The sequence below is a fragment of the Aethalodelphis obliquidens genome, unplaced genomic scaffold (genome assembly GCF_003676395.1).
Source record: "Aethalodelphis obliquidens isolate GAN/ISIS:26980383/991018 unplaced genomic scaffold, ASM367639v1 scaffold2, whole genome shotgun sequence".
NCBI classification, from domain to species: Eukaryota; Metazoa; Chordata; class Mammalia; order Artiodactyla; family Delphinidae; genus Aethalodelphis; species Aethalodelphis obliquidens.
The window spans coordinates 14,255,710-14,277,850 of NW_020837946.1; the positions used below are offsets into that span (position 1 = coordinate 14,255,710).

A 22,141-nucleotide genomic window follows, 5' to 3' on the forward strand; every position below is an offset into this window, starting at 1 on the left:
CTGGGCCTAAGAGGCTGGAGGGGGAGGCGCGCGCCCAGGTGTATTCGCACCTAGGGCAGCCCACGTGGCGCGGGGCGGGGCCAGCTGCGGCGGGGCGGGGTGGGGCGGGGCGGGAGGAGGAGGGAAGAGGAGGAGGGGGAGGAGCGGGAGGAGGGGGCAGGGAGGGAGCTGGTAGGAGCCGGAGGGGAGGGAGGGCAGAGGCGCGGGGAGGAGTCTGCAAACTTTCGCTTCGAGGGCATTGTGGGAAGCAGCCATGGTCTGAGGCGGGCACCTCACCTGTCAGCCGCACCGGCTCCTTCGCTCGCTTCTCGCCCTCGAGTCCACCGCGCTCGTCTGTCGCCCGCGGGGACGGCGGCGGCGGCCCGGCCACCATGGTTAGTGCTGGAGAGCGGGGCGGCGGCGCGGACCAGGGCGGACGTGTGTGTGCGCGCTCCCGGGAGGCACCTGCTGCGCCGAGCCGGGCGCGCGGCCGGGTGGGCGAGCAGCCCCGTCCCGCCCCACCGGTCCCCCAGCCCCCCGGCCCGCCCGCGCCTGTAGTCCCGGCGCCCGGACGGTGCGGATGCACCCGGGGCGCTAGGGACGCCAGCTTGGGACTTTCGGGCACTGCCGCTTCATTCATTACACCGTTTGCTGAGCGCTTAGTCTGTGCCAGGCGCGGTGCCAGGCGGTTGGAGATGTCGCGGGGACCAGGTGGAGTCCTTGCTATTGGCGGCTTACCTTCTAGGAGGACGATGTGGAAGGAGGGAGATGAGTAATATACCAGTAAAATGAAGATAACTTCCGAGAGTAAGTGCTCTAAAGTCTCAAGTACAACCGGATGGAGGGATGGAGAGGCGGCAGCTGCAGAGCGGGCAGGCAGTGAAGGCCTCCTTGAGGAGGTGACCTCTGAGCTGTTGGAAGTCCTAGGGGAGCTCTGCAGGTAGTGGGAGCAGAGAGAGCAAAGGCCAGAGAGAAGGAACCCTTGCTTGTAGCAAGAAAGGTAGGCAGGGGCCAGACGAGGCAGGTCCTAATAAACCAAGTTAACGAGTTTGGATTTTATTTCCACTGAGTGGGGGAGCCTTGGGAGCAGTTTAAGCGTGAGAACTGACTTTATCCCTTCTATACTTTTAAAAGATCGCTTTGGCTGTTGGTGGAGAGCAGCCTGGGATACGTGTGTGAGGAGGTGTGGAAGTGGAGACAGGGAGACCAGTTTGCAGTGCTCCAGGTGAGAGATCCTGGTTGCCTGCACTTGGATGAAAGCAATAGCTTCAGGCACCTCTTGTTCTTGCCTTCTGCTTAGGGTAGTGTTTTGAAAGTGCGGTGGCCTGAACTGCACGAGTTTCACTTTCCCAGCTGAGCTCACTTCCCAATCGGAGGAGGAACAGAAGTGACCTGCACTCTGGGCTTGAGTACCCTCCACAGGCAGGAGGAGGAGGGCCATGTGGGTTACGAAAGTTGATGGACAAGGAGAGAAGTGGAGTGCCGAGCCCCTGGATGGGAAGACCACAGACGCTTTCCAAGGAGAGGTTTGGCTGCACAGACTGGAGGCGCCATTGTTGTGTGTTGAGGGTTCCTTGTAAATATAGCGTGATGAAAAAAGGAGGCTGTAAATAATGGAGCAGCTCTCCTGGCTTGCTCAGGTTTCCCAAGGGAGAAGGTGACATGTGTGCAGCCCGCCACAGTTTTTGCCTAATGGAAGGTGGAGTAAGGCCCTGGAGTTTCTGAGTAGCAAAAATCTTCCAACCCGAGAGCTTGTGTAGGGTCCATGCTCTGGACAACACCTGCAGTGGAATTCTATGTTTTCTTGCTGGTGTCAAGTGATGAGTTGATCAGAAATGTGCAGTTTCCCTGGCTTTTCTACTAGATCTAGCCCAATGGGAAATATTGATGTTATTGAGTGCCTGTGATAGGAGGATGCTCAATGCTTTACCTTCATGATCTCAGTCAGTTCTTGCAACAAACAACCAAATGAGGGTATCATGCTCTTTGTATTTTATCTGCTCTGACCTGTCCCAACAATGTGTCCTCGGACCATGACTTGACCTCTCTATGCCAGTTTGCTCATTTGTAAAATGGAGATAATAACTGTTCCCAACTCATAAGGCAGTGGTTCTCAAAGTGTGGGCTGGGTACACTTAGGAGTCCCCAAGACTTTTTTTTTTTTTTTTTTGGTATGCGGGCCTCTCACTGCTGTGGCCTCTCCTTTTGCGGAGCACAGACTCTGGACACGCAGGCTCAGCGGCCATGGCTCACGGGCCCAGCCGCTCCGCGGCATGTGGGATCCTCCCGGACTGGGGCACGAACCCGTGTCCCCTGCATCGGCAGGCAGACTCTCAACCACTGCGCCACTAGGGAAGCCCCCCAAGACTTTTTAGAGGTCCACAAGGCCAAAACGATTTTCATAATAGCGTAGAGATATTATTTGCCCTTTACACGTTCATTCCTACATGACTGTACATGAAGTTTTCTCAAGGCTAACGTGACCTGCGAGAGTGCAACAGAGTGAATGCAAAAGTGGTAGCAGAGTCCAGCTGTCTTCTATTGAGCCAGACATTAAGGAAATTTGCCAAAAAGTAAAACAGTGCCACTCTTCTCACTAATATTTTTTTTTGCTTTGGAAAATATTGTTACTGTTCATCAAAGAGTTGTTTCTGGTAATGTGTAATAGGTTGATTATAATTTTTAAGTGAATCAGCAAGTATCTGAAATGTTTCTCTATTTAAATTTACAATACCATACAGTAAATTCACCTTCCCAAGCTGAACTGTGAAGTTATTTCTTTATCTGAATTTATGTTAGAAACAGCATGAATGCTTCCTTTTCCTAAATAGGGTAATTCCAAGTTTCCCATGTTCATCATAATCTCACTGTATTACAGAGAAGTAGGAACAGTGAGAAGCCGAGAGGGTGAGAGTGGAGATATCTAACTCTGAACCTGGAGATCCTGCTGGGAACCCCTCTCCAGCACCCAGTATATCAGTTTTATTGTCTGACGCTTAAGTAAATTGTGATTAGTGTGTATTGTTATTTTGGTGGTTTAAATTCCAGCTTGAGTGAGGAAGCCTATTATGGCAGCAGTAGCGAGCGCCTTCCTCCACTGAGACGTGGTCTGGGCTGCTGGCCAGCACTTACTGTGGGGTTGAGGGGTTGGGAAGAGACCCTGTGCGGTGTTCAGTTCTCCCAAGAGGGTTCACCTACAACAGACCTTTCCCACAGGCCTCCCAACAGCACCAGTGAGACTTGTGTTTACCCCTCCCCAGGGTTGTTACTTCTGAGTTCCCATTACTGGTTTCTGTGACAAATACTGTCAGCAGCTTACAATTTTTGTGTGGTATTTTATTGACAACAGCTGGCAGGAAGTGGTCAGCAGATTGTGTATTTGCCCCACTGTTTCCAATGTCTGTCCTTTTGGGTCCCATGAATTATTTTATTACGGATGAAGACATAATGGATAAAGTCACCCCTTCCCCTAACACAAATAAAGAAAGTTCCTGTATGAGTCCCCAAAGATTAGCATTCCTTGACATCTCTATGAATCATTCTTTCAATTTTATTTTCTTGTTACTGTACAGAGATTCTCCGAGTGAGCTGAGATTTCACTGGTGTTCCTTCTTTCCTGGGGCCTGTCCTTGCCTCTCTCTCTCTCTTTTTTTTTAATGTTTTCCACAGCAGCTACACCATTGTATTTAAATTATTTATTTATTTAATATTTATTTATTTATTTGTTTGCACCGGGTCTTAGTTGCGGCACGTGGGCTCCTTAGTTGCAGCTCACGGGCTCCTTAGTTGCAGCACGTGGGTTCCTTGGTTGTGGTATGCGAACTCTTAGTTGTGGCGTGCATGTGGGATCTAGTTCCCTGGCCAGGGATTGAACCTGGGCCCTCTGCACCGGGAGCGTGGAGTCTTATCCACTGCGCCACCAGGGAAAGTCCCCTTGCCTCTCTTACAGCCTCCCTTTCTCACGTATCTTGTTTTTCTCTGATGGAATTCATTGTTTTCTAGCTCTTTACCCAGGAGAAGCTCCCTTTCCAGATCCTGTGATGTAAAAGAATGTATGCAGAGTTCAGAGGCAAACACCCCTGAAATCCTCTCAGGGGTGTACTAAACTGTCTCTCCAGCACTCTGACTAGCAAGAGAAAATGTACTTCTTGCATGGCTGCTAACGTGGGATAAATTAAGAATTTTTACAGTGGAAAGGGGGTACTGCACACTGTTTCATTTAGAAATGAAATGCCACTGACCATTATGAGGAAGCTGGCCTTCAAAAAATCTCCCACGAAGTCCCAAGTCTGAACACTTCCCAACAGGTAGAGCTGGGTTCTGAAATAGCTCTCTAAATAGTTTCTGAAAACTGCCTGGGGAAAAATAATATAACCACTTGTTAGTCCCGCAGTGCGATGGGGCGTAGACCTATATTACACTCAGTCAAGAACATAGGCGTGCAGGATTCCAGTTTTAATGTCCTTGTTGGACCTTCTGTAGCAGGGCTTCTGGGCCAGTAAGAAACGATGGGTGTGTGGCAAGGTTCAGTGGCCACTTAAATGCTACAGGAGCCTTCCTTCTACGCTGGGTCTATTAAGAGGAGGAACTAAGGCCACAGTACAAACTGTGGTGCTTCTGCCCTTTGTATACTTGCCCTTGTCGAGGGGGGACCTTCAGGGGTAAAAACGACTCATCCAGCTCATTATAGACTAAAAAAAAAAAATTTTTTTTTTGAATTAAAACATCAATGTATTTGGGTCCAAGAGGCAAACCTCCCAGAAACTTTAAAGATAAACACCTAAGATATAGTTCGTTTATGGCTAGTTGCTTAAGGCTGACCCTCCAGGTCTCACAAGTCTACCTGCCTTTTCTGCAGTTCTAATTATTTGGGAAGAGAAATTTGAGACAGTGTTCTAAGGCAGGTGTCCGAAACATTTTTCTGTGAAGGGCCGGACTGTAAATATTTTAGGCTTTCTGGGCCTTACAGTCTCTGTCACTATTACTCAACCCCTCTGCTGTAGAGTGAAAGCAGCCATGGACAAGATGCAAATGGCTGTGACTGTGTTTTAATAAAACTTTATTTACCAAAACAGGTGGAGGGCCAGAATTGGCCTGGAGGCTGAGTTTGTTCTGTAGACCCATGTTTTCAGGCAACTTCCATTAATTCACTCATGTGTACATTTGACAAATAAATTGGACACCTGCCCTATGACAAGCAGTGTTCCAGGCAGGACTGGCTGTATCATTTGTGGTGCCCAGTGCAAAATGAAAATGTAGGATCCCTCGTTCAGAATTTATTGGGAATTTCAAGACAGTGGCAGCAGAGCATTAAATCAGGGGTGCTCCCTCTGTGAACCCAGGGCTCTGGTGTCCACAAAAGCCAGCCCTGGATCTAGGCCCCAGAGGTTGTACTGAAGAAGCCAGAAGCTCTCCTGCTCTCCTGGAGCCCACGTTCTTGGCAGGAAGTTCTCTAAACTTTCTTAATATGTATTTTGTATCAAGCATACAGAAGAGGATTATACTATAAAGTAGTGGTTAGTCATCATCTCATTCTTACTTCATGGAAGTTGATTCCCAGGCAGGTGGCATGGGGACCCAAGATGATTCCCAGGCAGGTGGCATGGGGACACGAGCAGTGCCGATCCTGGTGGCTACGTCAGGCCCTGCCACCCCTTCCCCTCTTGTCCTGAGGTCGTGGGCCGTTCGTCCGGCTGGCTTGGACTGTACTTGGTCATTTCCTGAACCAGTTCTGACTGGATGGGGAGTTCTCAGCCGTATCTGCTCCCCGCGTTTGCTGTAGGTTAGATCCTTAGGTCAGTGCTTCTGCTGCTCTCATTGCCTCTGTCCACGTCCCAGTGGAGCCCTGGGCACGGGATGCCATGGCTTCCCCAGCTCTTCCTGGGTCTGCCCTGATTGTCAGGTGTGGTATAATTTGTCAGCTTAGACAAATTTGTGTAAAATGATGACACGGATAAATCTGCAAATAAACAGAAAACTTGTAGAGGGTATGCTGGAGACAGTGATTGTTTCTGGGAAGGGCTCTAAGCATCTGGTGTTGTAAAAAGAGTCACTTTTTATTGTGTGTTCTGTTAGACATCTCAGTTTTTTTTTTGTATTTGAACATAGCACCTTTTAAATTATATGAAAAATGACTTAAAAAATGTTCCCATTTATATTACTTCTCCAGCAAAACTCTGCTTTGTTTTTCCCTATGTTTTGTAACTTCTTAAGCCTGGATGTGTCTGGAATTGGGATGGAAACAGAAGTTTCCTTACAATACGTCCACACACACACACAGACACACACAGACACACACATGCATGTACGTGCACATACATGTACACATACATACATGTACACACACAGACACTTTCTCTCTTCTATTCTCTTTAACTTGGGCTCTTGGTCAGGCTTCCAGGACTCCTGTTTGTACCTTGCTTTTTTGAAAAAATAAATTTATTTATTTTATTTATTTTTGGCTGCACTGGGTCTTCATTGCTGTGCACGGGCTTTCTCTAGTTGCGGTGAGTGGGGGCTACTCTTCGTTACCGTGCGCGGGCTTCTCATTGCGGTGGCTTCTCCTTGCAGAGCACGGGCTCTAGGCGTGCGGGCTTTAGTAGTTGTAGCACATGGGCTCAGTAGTTGCGGCTTGCAGGCTCCAGAGCGCAGGCTCAGTAGTTGTGGCGCACGGGCCCAGCCGCTCCGCGGCATGTGGGATCTTCCCGGACCAGGGCTCGAACCCGTGTCCCCTGCATTGGCAGGCGGGCTCTCAACCACTGTGCCACCAGGAAAGCCCTGTACCTTGCTTTTGAATGAGAATCAAGACTAGCTGAGGGGGAAAAAAATGTGATCCATCTTTCTCACTTCAGCGACTCTGAAAACTTTTGGTAAAAAGGTAAAATAATATTGCTAGTCACTTCACAGGACGGAAACATGAAAGCACAGAGGTGCTTGTCAGATGAACTAGAATTGGCCTCACTGTATTCAGTAGACAGCAGAACATTCTAGCAAGATTGAGAAGTCCTGTCCCTGAAAGAGTCAGGGAGGACCAGTCAAGCCCGGTAACAGATTCAGATTGTGACTGAATCGTTCAGCCCCCAGTTTCAGTGTCTGCTGCCCACCTCCAGCTTCTCTTGGATTCCCTGAAAAAAAGAAATCAGGGCAGCAACTTTTCATTATGCAGGTGAGGCTACAAGAGGCCTGAAAAAGATGACTGTTTCTTTTAAGTGTCAGAACTTCCTCGGGAGGCAGAAGTGCTGTTGGAGGAGTCATCTCTGTTGTGTAAATGTTGAGATACACGTTGCCTGTGGAGGTGACATGCCTACAGCGTTTCAGGAAGCCTGCCTGTGCCCATTTCTAAAGGCAGATGTGGGATACAGGTGTGACGTGGTGGTGAGGCAGAGGGCCCTGGGCTCCTGGGTGCAGGCTCTGTGATCTGGGAGGCTCTGCTCTTTGCTCTCGTAACCAGGCCCACTTCCTAAATTTCCCTGAAGATTGAATGAGCCAATCCAGTTCAACCCTTAGCTCGGGGGCTGGCACCTGGCATACATTCCATAAATGTTAGCCAGGACATTTTTAAGGGAGATAGGAAAAAGCTAATGAAAAACTTAAAAATATTTCTTAAGTTTTTTTTCTTTTTTTAATGAGAAATTTATTTGGACGGATGAAACAAAGAAACAAAATATCACAGACTGCAGATATTGGGGAGGTGGGAGAAGATAAGGGTTATTGTAATATCACATTTAAAAAAATGTGATTCTAAACTCAGAGTGTGTATAGAACGTTTTCCTTTTATTTCTGAAACAACTGCTTGCCTCCAGTTTCTTTGTGAGAAGTCAGGTTCTCAATTCAAAGTGTCCTGTGTATGAGTCCTACCTTTCTAAGTCTGTTTGGCCTCACGATTTGGATACTTTAAGAATTCAGAAAATCTAATCTACGTTGACAATCTTTGTAAAAAATTACGGGGAAAAGAGGAGGCTTGACTATATAACAAGGCAGGTCTGTCTGTCAGATTGAACCTGAATTTTCAAAGAGTGTGATGGATGGGCAATCTCCCACCTCTTAAATTTTGTGCACAACCATTGGCATGGTTGTCAAGGTATAAAGGCCCTAGGGACAGATTTTTAATGAGTGTGGAGTATAGGCTGCAATAGGAAGAAAAAGGAAGGTTCTTAATAAACGTTTAAGTGATCATTACAATGCAGGGCGCTGAGTTTAGCATAGTAATCATAGCAAGTTGTTCCTGGCCACAAAAAAATTCACATTAAGAAAGATCAAATAAGCATCACTATGAAATATGAATGGAGTCCCAAGTTATTAAGGTTTCATTCGACTTCAAAGGCGAATTGAAAATTGCTTGGAATTTCTGCTCCCTATTTCTAGGACCTTTTCCTCCTCGAATGATTTGAAACAGAACCAAAGGCCAGTCTGCCTCTCAAAAGACTCCAGGAGAAAACCTAATTAGGGACATATTGACTATAAGACAAAATTAAACCACCAACAGCTATTGTTGATATACCCTACGTTGATTACCTTGTCCAGATGAAATGATAAATGGAGAAATAGTACATGAATCACTTTTCAGGGTTTTTTTTTCTTCTTCATTTGTTAATCCTTGTGTTCTTAACCAAGGAGGTTATTAGAAAAGAAAACCCCACAAGTATGAGATCTGTTTCTTGATTACAAGAAACTTGTGTTGTTGGCAAGAAATTTCTCACATGCATAGCAAACCTAGATGAGTATGGGAGTACATAATTAAGCTGTGAAGTATGTCGTTCAGATTACATAATTGCTGCAGGAATTCCATGCAGGAGGACATGGGAGGGGCTCATGGAAGAGACAATCGTGGGGCTGAGCCCCAGAAGAGCAGGTGACCCTGCCTCCAGCTTTTCAGAAAAGGGTGTGTGTGTCTGGTATGTATGTGAGTGGGAAGGGGTTAATAAGTAGACAACACGGAAAGGTGGTAGAAAATGTAAGTCCTGAAGGAGGGCCTGCTGAAGGTCTACCATGACAAACTGGTTTCTTTCTTTTTTGTTTTTAAAGATGTACCTTTTTTCTTAATTAGTTTTATTTCATTTATATTTGTTTATTTATTTATTTATATTTTTGGCTGTGTTGGGTCTTCACTGCTGCACACGGGCTTTCTCTAGTTGTGGCGAGCGGGTGGGGGGGCTACTCTTTGTTGCAGTGCGTGGGCTTCTCATTGCGGTGGCTTCTCTTGTTGCAGAGCACGGGCTCTAGGCGCATGGGCTTCAGTCGTTGTGGCATGTGGGCTCAGTAGCGTGGCGCACAGACGGGGGATCAAACCCGTGTCCCCTGTATTGGAAGGTGGATTCTTAAGCACTGCACCATCAGGGAAGTCCAAACTGGTTTCTTATAGATTCCCCCATCTCTAACTCTGCCCTCCAGTCAACCCCACTAAGAAATTCTTTATCCAGTATTATCAGGAATGACATTTCTCACTGACTTTACAGATAACGAAAAAGGACAAACTTTTTATTTTAGAGTTAAAAAAAATGAATATCTTACTTAAGCATTTGGGGAAATGGGTCAAAAGTAGCTTGAGGCTTGTCCAGAGTCCGGAGGAGCCTCACTTCACTCAGCTGCATAGTTTTGGAGATGGGTTGCCTTCTTAGCAGCCAAGAAACAATGTTACTGAAGTTGCAGGTGTGTTTAGGGATGTGTGCGTGTGTTTGTCTCTGAGTGGGCTAGTTTCCTTGTGTAGCTCTAAGAAACAATTGCTGTTACCTTCCTCCACCACTCTAATGAATGTTTTGAAAAGGAAAGCTTATTTTAATAGCAGCCGAAGACAGACATCACTAGAAAGAGGAGCATGATGCTTGGAAGGATGGCTAGACTGGAAGATAAGGGGATCCGGGTCCTGTACCCAGCTATGCCAGTAACCATGACCTTTATTTACCATGTTACCTAACTTCCCGGGGCCAGTCCTCAGCTGTCACTTGAGGTGAGAGAGAACCTTAAAAATCCTTTCTGGCTCTCACAGTTTGTAATCAGCTACAAGAAAGTCATATGCCTCTCCAAACCCAATGTACCTTATTTTCTGCACGTGTCAGATCCAGAAGCAGGGCAAGCCTGATGCTGAACTCTTGAGCCATATGTCCTTGTGTTGCTGTTGATCAGGAGCTGGGCTCCTCGTAAGTGCAGCTTGCAGGTGGGGTTGTCACGTACCAGGAAGGCCATACCAACAGAGCTCATGGAACTTTACATCGAATCGTTGCATTGCTCACGCATCTATTTGTGTGTGTGTTTAGGCACAGGTTTAAGTGCACTTTTGGCTTCAATCAAGTCAGGTATAAAAGAAGCACAGCATTATTATCTTGCTATAGGTACACATTTACTGAATACCCACTGTGTGGTCTGTACCCGGAATTGGAGATTATTAAGAGATATAAAGGAGACAGAAATGAGTATGCTTCTTATCCCACAGGGAGGGAAAACAGAAACAGTACAACTTGCACGTTTCTTTCAAGAATGTCGAAAATAGAGATGTAGCTGGGATGGGATAGGGTACGTGGGGACGTGTACATTTTATGAGAGATTCTGAAAGGATGTTATAGACTTGGTTGGGTGAGGAGTATATTTTGGGCATGGGAGAGGGATGAGGAATGGGGTGTGAGATACGCTCTAACAAGGCGTGTTTCAGGGCCTGCAAGCAGATTGGCGTGGCTGCATCTGGGAATCAGTTTGGGAAACATACACACGCAGAAACCTAGTTCCCGAGAAAAAGTGGAGCCGTTGGTGGAGGCTGTTGAATGACAGAGGAGATTTTCTCCCTGTCATTTGTTGGGAGGACAGTTCAGGAAGGTCTGGCTTTTTTGTTTTCTGTTCAGAAAGATTTTAAAGTGAACTTTAAAGTTTTATGTTCATTTTCTTTTATAGTAGGTAAGTTGAACAACCACACCCATATCTCAGAAAAACTTGAATCTATCTTGCATAATTTTTTCTTTTTTATTTCCTCTTTATTGAGACGAACCTCCTGATCATGAGCTTGGGTGTTGGGGCAATGCCAAATTGCTATAAAAAAAGTTTTTTTTGAGATATAACTGACATATAACATTATATTAGTTTCAGGTGTAACTAATATAATGATTCAGCATATGTATATATTGTGAAATGATCACTGCAATAAGTCCAGTTAACACCCATAGTCATTTTTTTAAGGAAATTCAGGCCCAATATATTTATTTATTGAGCAGCTATATGTCATTGCTTGTTAAAATTCAAACCATTAAACTTATTGAAGAATAAAATATTTTAAAACATAATGGACCAATGTGAAAACTTCCACTCTTGCTCCTGTGTAAAGCATTTGGTAAAAGACTTATCCTGTGTCAATTGTAAGACAAATAACTTTTGGTCTGAGAAAAAACCTTTTTAAAGTGACTTGCTTTGTAATAATGGGCTTGTCTGATTAACTGATGTTGATCCATATTTATTAGTAAAATCAATATCAAAAATGCCTTTTAGGGCTTCCCTGGTGGCGCAGTGGTTGAGAGTCCGCCTGCCGATGCAGGGGACACGGGTTCGTGCCCTGGTCCGGGAAGATCCCACATGCCGCGGAGCGGCTGGGCCCGTGAGCCATGGCCGCTGAGCCTGCGCGTCCGGAGCCTGTGCTCCGCAACGGGAGAGACCACAGCAGTGAGAGGCCTGCGTACTGAAAAAAAAAAAAAAAAAAGCCTTTTAAATCATGATAGGATGTAGTTTTTGGAGCAGCTGCTTAGCAAACATTATGCCAATAAAATTTGCGTTAGCGCCATCTCTGCTGCACGTAAGTCAGTTTTGGGATCAAAACATTGATATTTTAAAGACCCCACTAAATCTTTCTAAAAAGAATTATGTCAAGACTTTTAAACAAAGTCAGCTTTTAAATCTCATTTTTCTGAGCTCCTTTTTATAACCAGTGAGGACAATTGTGTTTTATCAGTAAGAGCTCAAGAACAGAATATTTAAGATAACTAACTGCAATAATCATTATGTTTTTAGCAAATATTTACAACATGAATGCTTCCATAATACACTTCCAATTTAGAATTATATTCTGTACTACAGTCTTAGAATGGAAGCTAAAAATTTTGGACCTTGAAAAAGTGACCAAAAAAAAAAAAAAAAAAAGGCACAAATCCTTTTTTAATTAACTGTGAAATAATCACAACCAGAATAGAACTTTTCTTTCCAAAGCTTCTTTTTTCTTCCCAGTTTTATTGAGATAGAATAGACCAAAGCATCTTGGAGTGGTATTTTTTTGGTAATATCCTTGAAAGATTTATAATTAAACATCAGTTTTACTGCCAACTGCCATATTTATTTATGGGTGCTGATGACTTTACAGTTTATATTGTAGTTATACATTGCTAAAATTAGGTTAGATTTCTGAATTTTAAATAAGCATTTAAAATGTTAGGCAAGGGAAAGAACTGAGAAAAATAGAGTGTGCTTTTCTTTCATTGCCTGTTTTTTCTCTGCTGGATGACGTAAAGAATGATTATTTCCCACAAAAGTGACCCCAAAATATCTGTCACATCCTCCCCTTAAAAAAGTCATACTATTTGTCAGGTCTAATGAAAAAGAAACAAGTTTTCAGACTTGAAGATGTCAACCATCTTCAGCCTGCGCATGGCTGATTGCCATGAACCCAAGATGGGCCAGGCCAGTGCTGGGTGTTGTCTGGTGTTCCCTGAGCTGTGTAGGGAGCCGGAGACTGCCAGGTAGAGAACAGGTGCACTCTAGCCGGTGCGCGTTTATTTACTGCCCAGCCTTAGTCTCATCATGCTATAAGAATAGAGAGCCCAGAAAGGGGTTATATAATGAGATTTGAGCAGAAGGCCAGACTCACTATCATGTAACTGCCCTGAAATTACTTTGTTGGCAATTAAAATATATTTAAACTATTTCTCCATGACTGAAGCTTAAATCTGTGACTATTTTTTTTAATATCCTTTATCTTTTTTTTTTTACATCTTTATTGGAGTATAATTGCTTTACAATGGTGTGTTAGTTTCTGCTTTATAACAAAGTGAATCAGTTATACATATACATATGTTCCCATATCTCTTAAATAATGTCCTCTTCAAAGCAGCTGGTGATTCTTAAAGTTTTCTGGGATAAGAATCCTTTTGGAAATCTGCTAAAATTTCTGCGCTTTGTCCTTAGAGCAATGCTTATAAATCCAAAATATACTTTTAGGAAGTCTACCAACAAGTCTACCTTTCTCTTCCAGATTATCCTTAGACCTTGGACATTTCTTGTAAAGCTATAGAACGCTACCTGAATTCAACACTTAGCCCTGCCATCTATAGCTTGATGACTCCGGGAATGTCTTTTAAGTGTCAGAAACTTAATTTATTATTATTATTATTGTCTTTCATGTTGGTACATTGCCTCGATATGTGGCTTAAACAATATAATGCATATAAACATACCAACATTGTGCCTGCCATGCAGCGGGCCATTTCTACTGATTAATATAATTGTCGTGTGGAACACTGCGTTCATTTTAGTTGGTCAGCAGATTTGCATCTTCCTGGAGGAAAGGCCCCCTGAGCAGTTAGATGATGACCAGAAGAGTTTTGGGGGGCTTAGGACCCGAGTAGTGAGAGTTGGTGGGCTGGTGACAATGTCTCTAGTGTCATATAACTCATAGCTGTTGCATCTGTCTCCACTTGAGGTAAAGAAGTCAACCGCAGATAATCACAGAGGCCAGATGAGGGCACCTTTGCCCCTGGAGATGTGTTCACAAATTCTTCCAAACTGTCTTCTTTTTCCACTGCTGTCCTTTCTTCAGACAGGCTCCTGTGGAGCAGATCCTGGAGCCACCTTCTGGTTGTCATTCCAGCCATGTCGTCCTCTGACCACACCGTGGTTGTGTTGATTGGAACATGTCTTCTGCAGAGGGCTAATCACACTGCCTATGGACTATTTTATTTTAATTGCCAAGTTCTGGGGATTGCATGCAGTCATTTGTCAACAGTCTGCAGTATTGTTGAGCCTAGTGTTATGCAACACAGACTCAAAAGACTCATGTAGTGGAAAGCAGTCCCGTCTACACTGTGCACATATGAACAGCGTAGTTTTTTTTTTTTTTTTTTTTTGTGGTACGCGGGCCTCTCACTGTTGTGGCCTCTCCCGTTGTGGAGCACAGGCTCCGGATGCGCAGGCCCAGCGGTCATGGCTCACAGGCCCAGCCGCTCCGTGGCACGTGGGATCCTCCCGGACCGGGGCACGAACCCGTGTCCCCTGCATCGGCAGGCGGACTCTCAACCACTGCGCCACCAGGGAAGCCCTGAAGACTGCCTTTGATTGTGGGAAGGACTGATGTGTGGATAATGGGAAGACCTTAGGCTTTACAGTCAGATCTGTGTTGGAATCCCTCTCTGCCGTTTACTAGCCTTACAGCTCAGTCATTAATGTAGGTATTATGGTGCATCTATCCATGCCCTCAAATGAACACTCACTATCTGTTCCTTGCTGGTGGTTGTCCTGATGGTGATGGCTTGTGACTACTTACATTTCCTGCTTCTTTTAGCAATGCTGCGTGTTCATGCCTGGAACCCTGGCTTTGTGCAAAAAGGGCCATCTGATCTGTTGATTTGCTTTTGACAAGTGACCAGTTGAAGTAGTTTTTTCAAATGCATGAGGATGGAAAAAATAATCATCTACTATCTGTCCTGGAGATTTATCATTGAATATATTACTTACATTCCTAATTTAACCAATTAAGCTAGCTGATGACAAAGTTCATTCTAGTAGTATTGTGTTCTATGGAATGCAGAATAATGTATAAATAAGAATGGTTTATGCGCTTGGACTATTTGCTGTGGAATGTAAAAAATTTTAGATTTTAGTCAACTAGGACCCATTGCCTTAGTTTTTCTTACAAGGTTCACATGTTAGGTTGGTTTCACAAATCTATGCAATATTCATTTTAGGCTTGTTTCTACCACAGTCCTTAGGAATTTGAAGTTAGTTCATAAACTTAAGAGGGAAAGTGATTGTTATCTGAGAGTTGAGTCAGACCCTGAAGAATCATTACTTGGGTCTGTCTAGAATTTAACCCAGTCTCTGCTTTCCTTGAATTACATCCAAAATCAACCCTGGATGGTTTCTTCCAGAATGAGTTCCTTCAGACTCTTCCTCTCAAAGAAAATGTGTCCTACACTGGAGGCCACAACTGAAATTTACCAACTAAGGAGAACCAATGAATGTCCTGGTTTTATAGCAAAAGATTCTCAAAGGTTTTCCAATGTGGTTTATAGAACGTTGATATTTACTTTCAGAATCAACGGTATTGTTTTCCTAACTTTATCTATCCTATTGGTAGAATGAATTAAAAGTCCAAAAGTCCAAATCAAAAACGAAATCACATTCATTTAAAATAAAGATTGGGCTTCCCTGGTGGCGCAGTGGTCGAGAGTCCGCCTGCCGATGCAGGGGACACGGGTTCGTGCCCCGGTCCGGGAAGATCCCACATGCCGCGGAGCGGCTGGGCCCGTGAGCCACGGCCGCTGGGCCTGCGCGTCCGGAGCCTGTGCTCCGCAGCGGGAGAGGCCATAGCGGTGAGAGGCCCGCGTACCGCAAAAAAAAAAATAAAAAAATAAAAATAAAAATAAAGATTGGGTCTTTGTTATTATTGTCAGCCTGAAATCTCCTATACAGTCTTAGTATTTTTTTGTTTAACATACAAGCCTCGTTTTGATTGAAGTACAACTATATTTGAAACGTGAGACTACATATTCGCAAATGGTGGCTGTTTACATGATCAGTGAGAATTTTATTTGTGCTATTTGGTAGGGTCATTGGAAAACCTGTCTTGGCCACATGCCCCTGATTATTGTGGCCTAGAGGGCGGCCAGGGATGGTTTAAATGTTAGCTTCCAAGCGTGTTCAGTTTCAGAATTAGGTGATGTCTGAGAAGCAGAAAGGCCAGCCCTTTGTCGTTTCTGCCTCTTTGTTAAGCTCAGTACTGATGGGCATGGTCTCTCCTCCTAGGCTGTGAATTAAACAGAGCAGAACAGAAAATGAAAGGCAGAAAACAGCTGCTTACCATTGTTAACGGACGAAACAAAGAACAGAGGGTGGGATACTCAATAATGCCAGCTGTGTCCACCGCGGTCTCTTCCCTGTGATTTTTCTCTGACTTGGTCAGCGCAGTCTTCCTGGCAATGAGAGCCACAGGGGGTTAGAGGCTGGGAGGCAGAGAGGGCACAAAGCCCAGGCCACTTCCATAGTCTAAACATGTGACAAAACAAAGAAGTGGCCAAACAAGGCTGTAAGTATTGTGGCACCTTTTCAAACCTTATGCCTAACAAGATAATATATGCAGTGTTCATACAATTCTGTGCACTTCCGTTTTGCCTTTTGCAAAATACTTTAAGGATTTATAAAACTTTATTGATTGACTGTGTATGCCAGGATCTTGAACTGGTAGTGGGATACAAGCTTATAGCCACATAAAGAATGCCTCTTTCAGACCCATTGGGTTTTTTCTGTGACGGTCTGAGTAATGCATGATTCTAAATTTCATTCAGTGGGGTTACCTCCGATTCCGAGGCTGATTTGTCTGTCTTTGCTGTCCCACACATTAGCACTCATAGTGTCCATATTTTGGAAAATGGCTTACAAGAGGCATGCAGGGGCTGCGTCAGAGTGGGCTTAGCCAGGCTGTGTCCTCCAAACAGGGCTATAGTTGGTAAAAGTTATTCAGAGTTGGGGATCTGCTGCCGACCTTCCTGGCTTCCAAGCCCAATTCTATCAACTATAGCTGTGTGACCTTGGACAAGTTACTTAATGTCTCTGTCCCTCAGTTGCCCCAACTTAAGAAATGGAAACTGACTGGTAGCAAATGATATTCCAAATAATGTATAATGGTAATAAATTACTGTTATTTGTTGTACTATTTATTCTTCTCCCCAAGATTTTAATCTATTTGTTCTCTTGCTCTTGGGCTCAGGTAGGAGATGAAGGCCCATGAATATACCGCATGGAGATGCTGTACTCCATCTCTAGGTATCAATTCTAAATGACAGGCTTTGAAAGTCATAGAAAAATCGCTCACACAAATTTTGCTCTCTGCTTTTGATCCATATAGCTCTTTTCTAATTTCTAAACCAAAAAAACTCCAACATTGATTTTGAATGAACTATAGGAAGCCTAGTGGACTCAGTCAATAGCCCTGACTTGAGAAGGGCCATGGTCAAAGATGTAAAGAGCTCTTGATTTTAGAAGGTGTTCTATTACATTGTTCTCAGTATTACTGATAGAAGCATTATTGGGAAAACTGTTATGAAGCCCTTGATGCTAGCGCTGATGGAATCAGTTATTCACTCATTCTAGCGTTCTGCAGCTGGTGGACATTGCTGCTGTTCTGTGACTTGAAGGACACCTAGAAAAATCATAAGGAGAAGAGAAGGGGATGGATGATGACAAAGGCTTGGATCCCCATTCTGAATTTGGTGGCTTGGAAATTAAAACTTAAGTTTTTCCAGAAAAACAAAAATAAAATGGCTACCTCTAATAATGTCTTTAAGAAAACTCTTAAATTTCAATTCATACTTACCTACAGTTTCAAGTGTCCTTAGGTAGAGGCTTGTTTCCTGCTTTTGTACAGTGGGAATTCTCATAATCTAGGTGCATCCCAGATGCACAGCCTAGTCTACTTTTGTGTTGTCAAGACTTTTCTTTTGGCCATTATTTGTTTTCTGATTGTTTATTGTCTCTGTCTCATTTTCTAGGAGGGGATAATGTTGAATGTACTGGAAAAACAGATATTTGGTAGCCAGTTGGAAAAGTTAAATGCTCGTTTCTTCGTTTTGAGTTCAAGTAAATGTTCAGTCCCCATGGCAGTTACTTTGATTGTTAGTCTTACCAATAAATGGGCTAAGGGAGACTTTTTTTGACTTTGCTATGATGGATCATTGCATCTTTTTTTTTTACAATGACATTTACAGGAAGGAAAATTCATAGTGTTTTCATGTTGTTTTTAGTATGTTGTCCTAGAATTATCCATCAGAGATTGACACCAAATATACTTGTATGCTGATAGTACATCAACAATTTCCAGAAAAAATCAATTTATCTCCTCTCCCACAGGCGAAATCTGACATTAAAATGTGAGGCAGCAATGGATTTAGACATAATTTGAAACACATCAATATTCTAAACATTAATCTTCTGAATTCTCACAGTTCTATTGTAAGCTAAGTAATTACATTTTACACATATTTTCTTTTTTGTATTATGGAACTACTATTAAGTAAATTGTTGCTTTATCATCTTCACACAAGAGTTGATCTGCCATAGAACTTCATCCATTCATTCAGAAGGTATTTCTTGAGGACCTACTATGTGCTGGTCACTGTTCTGGAAGAGTGGGAAACAACAATGAACAAAAGGCAAAATCATTGGCTCTGGAGCTTACATTGTAGGGTGTGGAGTAGCAGCAACATAGTAAGTAAAATAGTAGGTCAAAAATACTGTGGGGCTTCCCTGGTGGCGCAGTGGTTGGGAGTCCGCCTGCCGATGCAGGGGGTGCGGGTTCGTGCCCTGGGCCGGGAAGATCCCACATGCCGCGGAGCGGCTGGGCCCGTGAGCCATGGCCGCTGAGCCTGCGCGTCTGGAGCCTGTGCTCCGCAACGGGAGAGGCCACAACAGTGAGAGGCCCGCGTACCGCAAAAAAAAAAAAAATACTGTGAAAAGTAATGGAGCGGCGTTCAGTTGTAGGAGTGTTGAGGTAGCGTAGTGAGAGTGGCGCATTTTATACGGAGTGTTCAGGGTAGGCCTTACTGAGAAGCAGATTTTTTAATAGACTTGATGGAGGTGAGGGAGTGAGGCAAGCAGATATTTGGGGGAAGGGAGCATTGAGCAGAGGGCAGGAGTAGATGATGACCTCAGAGGTAGAGAGGGGCATGTGGAGTAAGGCCTTGTGTAGGTCATGGTAAGGACTTGGCGCTTGCTTGGAGAGAAGGGTTTGAGGAGGGGAATGACCTGCTCTGACCTACAGTCGATCTGGCTGCGGAATTAAGGACAGATGGTAAGGGAGCAATGGTGGGAGTAATTGTTATGCTCTTCCTAATGAGCTCTCCTAAAACTTCACCAGCCTGTCAACATTTATTGAAAAGAAAATGTTGAACAGTTCCAAGGAAATTTAGCTGCATTGTTTTCTAGTTCATGATTCTAGTGCATTCTAGTTGATTTGCCATCAAAGAATCAAAATGTAGGGGCCTGTTTAGGTCTGCATTAATGAAAAGATGTCATTTAAAATGAGAACTTATACATCATACAACTTTCAAATGAAAAGTGATTGGAAAGAGTCCTTCCTTCTGTAATGCTTCCAGCGGCCTTTGGAATGACCAAAAAAAAAAAAAAAAATCCCCCTTCCATTTAGCATTAAATCCCCATTAATTAGCCTAGAATTTAAAACTCATCCAAAGGGATGGGGCTACACAGGGAGGAGAAGCAGCAGTACTCCTCAGCCTGGCTTCCTGGGGCCCTCAGGGATGATGTTGGTTAGCAGCTGCTGGTGATGACAGGGTGACAAAATGGGCTTCTCCAAATCCTTGAAGCCCTTTCTACCTATGTCACCTTCTTGTGTTCTCAGGCCTTATCTTGCCATTGGGAAGAATTTATGTTACCGATTTTTTCATTTCTGATTAAGGAAATTCTTACAAGTATTAGTCTCTTTCTTGACGTAAGCCAAACATCCACAAAGCCATATTTTCTTGGCTGGAGTGTGTTGGGGCCTGGGCTGGGGTGTGTGGCAGAGTCCTTGCTCCGGTGTCCCTGAGTAATACCACTGCCTCTAGGTATCCAGCATTCCGGAAAGCCCAGTTCTTCCCTTCCTGTGTTGGATTAGCTACTATATTCTATATTTCCCTAGGAATTGTAACTTAAATTTTTTAAAAATTGTGACTAATACATAATTATTATAGAAAACTTGGAGAAAACACCAGAAACGTGAAGAAGAAAATAAAAACCACCTGAAATGATGCCTTGGGAGAACCACTGCAATGTTGTTTATATTATTACTTTTTTCTTCAAATACTATAAAAAGTAAACATGAACAATATCTCAGCATATATATATTATATATCTATATATAAGTATTTACATATATTCTGAATAGTGAAAGTATAAAGTTTACTTCCAAAAATAAGAAAAGAAAAAAGGGGAATCTAAAATGATATAAAATGATATGCAGCTAAAATGATATAAAATACAGCTAAAGGACATAAAATTATATAAAAAACAATCAGCTAAATGATATGAAAATATATACAGCTAAAATAATATAAAAATAATTCTTCCCTTATACCAAAAACTGAAATATGACCATGAATTTCACAAGACGTGCATTTTGCATTTACTGGCGTGATTACGAGGAGGGATTATTTGGGTTTGGCACTTTGAAAAGTGAAAGCATCCACTCAGTTGGAACCTGTCTGGTTTCTTTTTAACTTGGCAAGCATACCTGCTAGAGAGCTATGCAGTTTTTCTAGTGTCTGTACTCAAGTTTGTCTTTATTTTTGTTTTTCTAGAAGCTAAAAGTTTGACATTCTTTCTCTGTCTCTCATTTGCTAAAACCTTTACTTAGTACCACTATCTCTCCTGTAACATTTGATTCTGTACTTGGTCAGTGTTAGAAATGGAGGTTTCTGGTATACTCAAACTAGTGAAGGCACAGAAAGTATTCAAATTTAACCTCCGATTCGCCATCGTTTGCAAAAGTTCTGAAAAAAATTGTAACTCAATTATGTATATTACTTGGGTGAAACAAGTAAAGCAAAAGGGGAAAAGAAAACCCTCTCTGAGACTTCAAAGCAAAATAGGTCGAGGAGCAACCTGTGAGAAACCAAAATACTTTTTTTTAGAAGTATAAGAAGTTAGACGTGGCTCTGAATGACAACGAGGTATTAAGCATATATTTGTTAAAATAATTTGGAATGGTATTAAATACACATCTAAAGCATCCGAGCGGAATGAACTCTGAGACTAAATAATTTTGTCTTGACACCAGAAGTGTAGCACCATATATTGTAAATATAAAGGCACAGTCTTCAGAAGTATTTTGGAAAATTGTACATCAACATATGTTAAAGCTGTAATGGTCACTATTTCCTACTTCCTATGCCCACTGACGGCTTTAAAGGCTTTAAAGACGGATTTAAAGGATTCAACATTGGCTTTTTCTTTGCCGGCCATTCAGAGGCAGATTCTTACTTCACTTGTTTCTCCAGGAATGTTTTCTCACAGGTTCATTTTACTTGACTTGTACACATATGAGCTTAATGCCTGTGTAATTTTAGCTGTTAGTTGAAGGTGGTTTTCAACTAACTAGAAACAGAGTGCCCATTCCCTACAACACTGCTGCAAAATTAAGACTTTACCTAAGATTCAGTATTCAAGATGGATGTACATACAAACGCAATTTGTAAATTTTACCATTAATATCCTTACTTTAGAAACTCCCCTTCCTTTCATTTGATCCAGAAGAGTCTTGTCTTTTCCAACCTCCCCTAGTTTGGAATCAGGGACCGGGAAAACTGGAAGAAAGGTGATTATGGCATTGGCAAAGCACGCATGCTTACTTGAGAGTACATTGTGGAGATAATTAGTGATTCCACCTCTGTGTTGGCAGTGTAGATTTGCAGCCACTAATTTGGGTTTGGGATGTGTGCTCAGCCACTGGCTGCTGTGTCATGCTAGAGTCATGGGTGGGACCTAAATTTAGGGGCATGAACCTAGGCGTCAATTGGGAGGTTCTCCACATCTAGCTTTACCTGACTCTCATCACACATTGTTTTTTTGTTAAAGGGCCATAATTCAGCCTATGGAAAAGGGGAGATGCAGGGTAGGTTGGGTCAAAATCAACATTCTACTTAAGTTTGAATAGACATCCTTACACTCCACATTTGTGCTATCTATTCCACCTTTCAAAGGTCAGGAAAATTGTACTCATTATTAAGTATTTTTTGGATACCTAATTTTCAAACCAGATAATCAGTGACCTGCCATCCTGGGACTTCTTAAGAACAATTTTCTTTGAGTCTGACCTGTCACTTGTACCCTCATGCTAGGTGCCATGCTATTAGGGTAAAACCAATTAATTACTGCATGAAATGAAAGCACTTACATATGGAATGCTGAGCAGTAACATTTAGTGACACTA

At 43.2% G+C, this 22,141-nt stretch overlaps 1 protein-coding gene across 2 annotated transcripts in view; it reads left to right on the forward strand.

Annotated features, from left to right (window-relative positions):
• The first annotated feature begins 242 nt into the window (after positions 1 to 242).
• Positions 243 to 22,141, forward strand: part of AP1S3 (adaptor related protein complex 1 subunit sigma 3) — a 56,976-nt gene continuing 35,077 nt past the window's right edge. The window contains exon 1 of one of the 2 annotated variants that reach the window (XM_027120119.1): positions 243 to 374. In XM_027120119.1, coding sequence (XP_026975920.1) covers positions 372 to 374 — 3 coding nt within the window. In that variant the 5' untranslated portion in view covers positions 243 to 371. Of the gene's footprint in view, positions 375 to 7,155; positions 7,243 to 22,141 lie in introns of those variants that run through there. The other variant, XM_027120112.1, reaches the window with a different exon arrangement.